Source organism: Lycorma delicatula, chromosome 5, assembly GCF_047948215.1.
Source record: "Lycorma delicatula isolate Av1 chromosome 5, ASM4794821v1, whole genome shotgun sequence".
Lineage (NCBI taxonomy): Eukaryota > Metazoa > Arthropoda > Insecta > Hemiptera > Fulgoridae > Lycorma > Lycorma delicatula.
In genome coordinates, this window is record NC_134459.1 from 6,327,785 (window position 1) to 6,334,828 (window position 7,044).

Consider the following 7,044-nt stretch of genomic DNA (forward strand, 5'->3'; position numbering starts at 1 on the left):
CGTTGTTACTACAAATATGCCTAACTTAATATTGGCTAATTTAGTATACAGATGTGCTGATACAAGCATCACTACCACTGTGCAGATGAGACCGCGCAGTTCTCCCACCATAGCAGTGCTGCAGCCCCACCACTCTCAGGCTCCAGTAAAAGAGTGTGACCGAGAGTGAATTTGCAATTCATCATCGTCCACCCTGGCTGCCTCAACGTGGGACCTCCCAGCAGATTTCAACATCCTTGCTGGAACAGCAGGCCTAGCCGGCCCGGCTGAGGGAGCCACTGGACACAGATGTTGTTTTATTTGATAATATTCTTTCTTAAATTAATAAACTTCTTATTACATACAATTTAAATATTCAGGCAACAGGGTGTAATTATTTTTGTTAATGATTTACTAATTATATTTATTCCTACTTAGATATTTGTGTAGCAAGTTTTATTAGAATTGCTGAATATTGTTGTTTTTTCTGGATAAGTATTAATTTAATTTTTATAATTTCATTTATTTTTATCGACAGTCTTCAGAGTTACGGATTACATGTTGGGCGATCAAATATAAAGATAGTAGCAGAGAAACGTAGACATGAAATTAAACGATTTTTAAGTTCACTGTTTAAAATGGCTGATGAAATATGTCATTCTGATCTTGTTTATACATTTTTTCATCCTTTATTACGTGATCAACAGGAAGCTAGCATACATGAAGCTAAACTTAGAGGTAAGTAGTATTTGATATTATGTTTTCTTAAAATATAAGCAGAAAAGATTGTGTATGAGATTTGTCCATAAAATACCTAAAGTTTTTAAATGAAAAATGTTCCATTTACCTTATAAGCTTCCTACTTACTTACTTCCTGCAACCTTACATTCCTCCCTTCAAAGTGATCACCTCTATTTCAAACACATTTCTACCAATATTACTTGCTTCCTTCAAAACACTTCTGGAACTGAAATTTCAGCTAGCAACTTTTCCTTATGAGTTGATCAATTGAAGAAATCTACCTTTCAACTTCATTTTTAATAAAAAAAAATAAAAAAAACTTAGAGTGGAATAACTGTTGTCTCATGTTTTGGTACATGGGTGCATTGTCACTCTGGAGTGTTTGACTTCCATATTTCAGACCATTATTTTTTTTTTTTTTTTTTATTTTTTTTTTTTTTGTTAACCTCGTAAAACCATTTATTTCATTGCTTTACTGTCTTGCTATGAGGAGATATTCATGGGACCCTTTTACACTCATTCTGATAATAGAGTTTTTATTTCAATATTTTATCTATGCACCCATACATCATCTTTAATAATGATATTTTTTAAAAAGTTTTCATCCTCATTAGCTTGATTGAGAAGTTGTTTATTTACATCAAGTCAATACTATTTTTAACATTTATTGCACAAAAAAAAATAAACGTTTTACAATCAGAAATAATTTAAATTCTTCCAATTATGTTCTGAAATAAAATCAATTAAGAAATAAAATCTCATATTTTTTTAACATATTCTTGTCAGGAAGGAGTCTTACATTAGTGACCATCAAACGTTTCCATCAAAATTACTTTATATCTTTAGATTAGATTAACTGATTTTTAATAAATTTTGTATGATGATTTCTGAATATGAGTCATTGATGCCATTTAGTTTTGGTTTCAATTAGTCTAATGGTGTAGAGTAACATCCATCATAAGTCCCGTATCTCAAAATTTTATTCAAGGCGTAAACTAATTTATTAAAATAATTCTTTATTTTTATACTTAAATATTTTAGTATTCCACTAAATTTTTCTCCAAAGGAGTATAGTCTGTTTAGAAAAATGACCTTTGTAGGCAGAAATAGAAAGTTCTGCAACTATTTGCCAGCTTTATTAATTATCTTATTTATTTGCATATCTTCACATATTTTGTTTATTATTGTTTCATATATCTAAATTTTTAATTTCTTTATATTAACATGTTCTATGTTTTTATTTTACATAAATTAATCTTTTATTCTGATTGGTACATACTAATATGTTATTTAGGTCACATAATTAATGGTAATTGTGCTACTCCATGGTTAAAAAAATAGTATTTACTTGGATGGATCAAGGGAAACCATAATAAAACTTTGATCAGAGCAGTATCACAAAATTCACACATAATGAAATACATACATGATTAAAAGCCAGGTTAATTATTCAAATATAAACTCTACATGATGATATTAAATATGTAAAAACATAACTATAACATAAATCACAATTCAGAAAGCATTTATGGAAATTATTTGAAGACATAATTATGTATATGTTTTACAACATATGTAGAAACTTCAACATTTTTAGAAAATATTTTTATTTACTACTATTTAAAAATATTAGCATCCACTTACAACAAGATAAGCTTTCTATGAACATGTAATTTTTTCTTACCTAGAGCTAGATTACAAAGTCCTGATATAGCAAATCTGGTGAGTAAGTAATCATCATCAGCTAAAAGATCTAAAAATATATTTAGTACAGATAATTCTCTCAAGAATTCATAATTAATCGGATCATACGCAAAATTTGCTAAATTTGCAATTAACTGACGTTTCATATCTGAAAAAAAAATTAAAATATGTAGTGGTGAATTGTGTCAACATTAGAGCACATAATTCATTGATTGTATCTGGTAAAGCCTAAATTCTAGAATATTACCTTAATCACATGTTGAATGTAATATATCTATAGAAGATTATTATGATTATGTAATAATTAATATTATATCTTATTTTAATAATAAATATTAATATTTTACTGCACTGTTTCCTGTGTTTGTGTTTTGTTTCAGATTTGAATAAATAAATTATGTTTATCATTTAGCCACTAGGAGTGTTCTACTGTTTATTTACTCAAAATCACTTTTGAAGAGAATTCCAATGTATTATGTCACTACTTGAAATGAAGTCTCCTATTAATGTTCATAGCTGAATATGGTAAAAATTCTCCAGATATGAAACTTATTAAATAAATTATTAGAAAGATTTTTAGAGACTGGCTCAATACAAAAAGAAAAAAAAAAGGCTGGAATACTGTCAGTTAGTGAAGAATCAGTAGATATAGTTCATAATATTTTTACTCGTTCACCTAATAATTCAGGGAGAGCAACTTCATGGCAGTTACAAATCCTTAAGTTTATATTGCACAAGTGTAATAGAAAAGCTTAAAGCTTCATGCACATAAAATTCAAATTTTGAAGCATCAAACAGAAAACATAATGATCATAAACACGAGTGCTTTGCTAACCTCATTTTCTCATCCAAAAATATAATTCACTCGTGAAATGGAAATAAATTAACGTTCTTAATTTGACTGCAGTAAAACAAAAAAATAGTTTTTTTTACACACAAAATATGAAGAAAATTGGCAACTGACATTATCATAAATGCCAATTTATATCATACAGATTCACAAAAGATGGGTGTCAGGTGTTTGTAATTAATTTTATTATAAAAATGACTGTGATTACGTTACGATTAAAGTGAGGTTCATGACTGTAGACTGAAACGTAATACGAATTAAGACTGACAAAACTCAAAACTTCAGCAAGTCCAGCTTCTAAATAACAACATATTCTTTCAATGATATATTTAACATGAAGTAACTATAAGCAAACAAAATCAAAATGGAAGAAAACATGATAATAACCTAAATATTCAACCTTTTACACCAATAAAGAACATTATATTTATTTATTTTAAAATGTTATAATTTAATCAGATTATGAGATTATAGATTGAAGATAGTAGTTAAATAATTAATCTATAAATAAGGTAAATTTTGTTTTATTGTTAATATTCAAAACAATATAAATATTGTTTATTTAACTATTGTTTACCAATTTAACAATTGGTGAATTTAAATACCTTTATTTAGTGAAGATACGAACCAACAAATACAAATAAAATCTGAAAATACACAAAATTAAACAAACTACGGTATATACAAAAAAAAACTTATTAAAAAATCATCATTATTTATTATTATGAATAATAGTTACCCAAACTAGTGGTAATAGCTGAGTATTCTTCAACAAGTTTTTTAAAATATTCAAATCTTTCAGGTTTTTTGTGACCAGATCTTTCCTTCAATCTTTGAAATGTACTAAACATTTTAAAATAAGAAACTTTACAATAACGTTTCACCAACAAAACTTTAACCTAAAAACTGCCAAACGTATGTTATGAAAACAATGTTTATTTAATATAGATAGGTCAGTCAATATTGAAGTAGTTAAAGAACGTCTTCTTCAAATGTTTGGTCTAACCCACCCGGTTGGTTTAGTTGTTTACCCACCGGGTTGGTCTAGTGGTGAACGCGTCTTCCCAAATTAGTTGATTTGAAAATCGACAGTTCCATCGTTCAAGTCCTAGTATAAAACCAGTTATTTTTACATGGATTTGAATACTAGATCGTGGATACACCGGTGTTCTTTGGTGGTTGGGTTTCAATTAACCACACATCTCAGGAACGGTCAACCTGAGACTATACAAGACTACACTTCATTTACATTGATACACATCATCCTCTGAAGTAGTATCTTGCGATGGTTCCGGAGGCTAAACAGGAAAAGAGAGAGAGAAAGTGTTTGGTTCATGATTGCCGCATCGTATTATTTCATTGCTCAAATAAAAGTCCATTTTATTTAACTGTAATTCACTTTCTATTTATTTATATTATTATGTTTAGAATTAAATTTCCTGCAAGTTTTATTAGAGTTTTATCTGTTTATTGGCAAATTAACAAAGATATTCAAACGTAAAAAAGCATGTTTTTTGACTCTCGCTATTTGCGTTTTTCTAGACTACAGAAGTTACAATTCTCAGACTCATTTTTCTCAATTTGTTAGATTGGATTTCATATGAAACCATCAAATTAGCATTAATTTTTGCTTCCCAAGAATTTCTGTATGGATTCATTTCACTGGAGGAGATGAAATCTGGGCGAAATTTTTCGCCAGCCGTAACTTGTTAACGAACCGTTTCCGAACCCATGTTTATATGTATACTCTTTTATTAACTTTTACAAGTGGAATAAACTGCCAAAGTATCTACTTGACGTGGTAAATCACTCTGCATATATACTGTACTCTGTATATATATATATATATATAGTCAGCCCCACCTAGTCAGAACCTAGGTCGGCCTAGGCGAACTCCGGAGCCCACTCAGGTCAACTCTGTGCCTCCCGGGATTACCCCAAGGCCGCAGAGCTAGCTTCGCTCACCATTCACATGTTGAAGTGGGACGGCGCCTTGGACACCTGCAGAACTCGCTTCGGTCATCATTCCCGTCTACTCAGAGGACTCTGCCCAATGGACCCTGCACTGTTCGTTATCCTCATGATTGTGAGAATACTGCTGATACATAACAATTAAAGTATTTAGGCTTTATAAAAACCTGAAAAAGAGACTAAATTACAAAAGACAGAATAAAAGTAGTTATTGTAATTAAAATACACATAACTTTGACGACTAAAATTTCATAACTTATTTCTGTGCCATGGAGGCAAAAATATAGCAATGAAGTAAAAGGATTAATTTTTTTTCCTTAAATAATATCTTTAATTTACATCTTTACCCTCCTTGGTGGTGAAGAAATAATGTATATTTTAATGACACTAGGCCCTCAGTCTTATTATACCATGTTTACTCATGGTACCATAGACCTTATTATATCATGAGTACAATGGTTATATCATGGTACTCAGTATTATACCATGGAAGGTTTAAAACCTTCCATGGTGTAATACCAGTGTATCCTAAAACTTTGAAAGCAGTCGATCGGTTGGTTCTTCGAGATGAAATACAATACTAAAACCTTCTTAGTTATGCCAAGAAACATGGGTAAAAATTTGTTTGCGATTGAACGAGTAGTTTTTATTTCCTAGTTCGAAGTAACGGAAGTATTATGTGATTGCAAAAATTTCGGTTTTCAAATTTCAACGGAAATATCCATTTTGACTATCCCTGAATCCATTTTGACTAGTTTCGGCGTGACGCCTGTATCTCACATAACTCAAAAACGATTTGCCGTAGGATGTTGAAATTTTGTATTTAGGACTGTTGTAACATATAGTTGTGCACCTCCCATTTTGATTGCAATCGACTAGACAAAAAGTGTCCAAATCCAAAATCATTTAGATTTTGGAATTTTTCTTAACTGCAGCAATAAGCCCATATCATTGAGAGATTCTCAGTGATATGTCATATGTGGTACTTATTTTCATTGGTTCCAGGGATATAGGAAAATGAAATTTTAATTAATGAAGTATTGGATCTTACAAGAGAAAGGCACATCAATTCAAATCAGACTTCATTTTCTTTTTGCAACCTTTTTTAAAAATTATATTGATTTATTAATAATTATTACCTCTGAATGTAAAAAAAGATTTGCAATAAATAATAATAATATATATATATATATATATATGAATGAAAAATATATGAAAAAATAAAAATATATATATATATGAAAAAATATCAGAAGTTATTAATGAAATATAAAGTTTTATGTACTTTTCATTTTAAAAAAAAATGTGTATGTGTAATTTATCAGGCGTACAAGGAAGTTATGTAGTGTCCACATCAAATTTTTTTGTTTATTCTGAACCAGTAAATATCCTTTTCTTCTTTATATAATAGTATAGATTGTATTCTCCTATTACATATATTTTAGTAACATATATATTAATGAGTTTAGAGTTACAGCGAGCTTCAGCTGCTAGGCAATATTGAATATACTATCCTTCGACAATGAATAGCTGTTGAGAGATCAATTAACTTTATTTTCTGAAACGAGCAATGGGCAATGCAAAAAATACTTAAGGCTTAAAAAAGCTAATCAACATACTTTTTTTATATAATTATGTAATAAAAATGTAAGTGGTGTAAAAAAGGAGCTATCTGACCGTTATAATTACTTAACCAAAATCTGAAAATTACTTGTTAAGACTACTAGTTTACAAAACTGATTCTAGTGAACAATAATAATGATCGATATTCAATTAATCAGCGCAGTATAGAAGATGGG

At 29.4% G+C, this 7,044-nt stretch overlaps 1 protein-coding gene across 1 annotated transcript in view; it reads left to right on the forward strand.

Moving 5' to 3' along the window:
• The window catches only part of LOC142324674 (uncharacterized), a 55,847-nt gene that overhangs the window by 46,961 nt on the left and 1,842 nt on the right, over positions 1-7,044 (forward strand). The window contains exons 17-18 of the mRNA XM_075365552.1: positions 518-717; positions 2,805-2,949. Of these exons, the coding sequence (XP_075221667.1) occupies positions 518-717; positions 2,805-2,818 (214 nt within the window). The 3' untranslated portion in view covers positions 2,819-2,949. The remainder of the gene's footprint in view (positions 1-517; positions 718-2,804; positions 2,950-7,044) is intronic.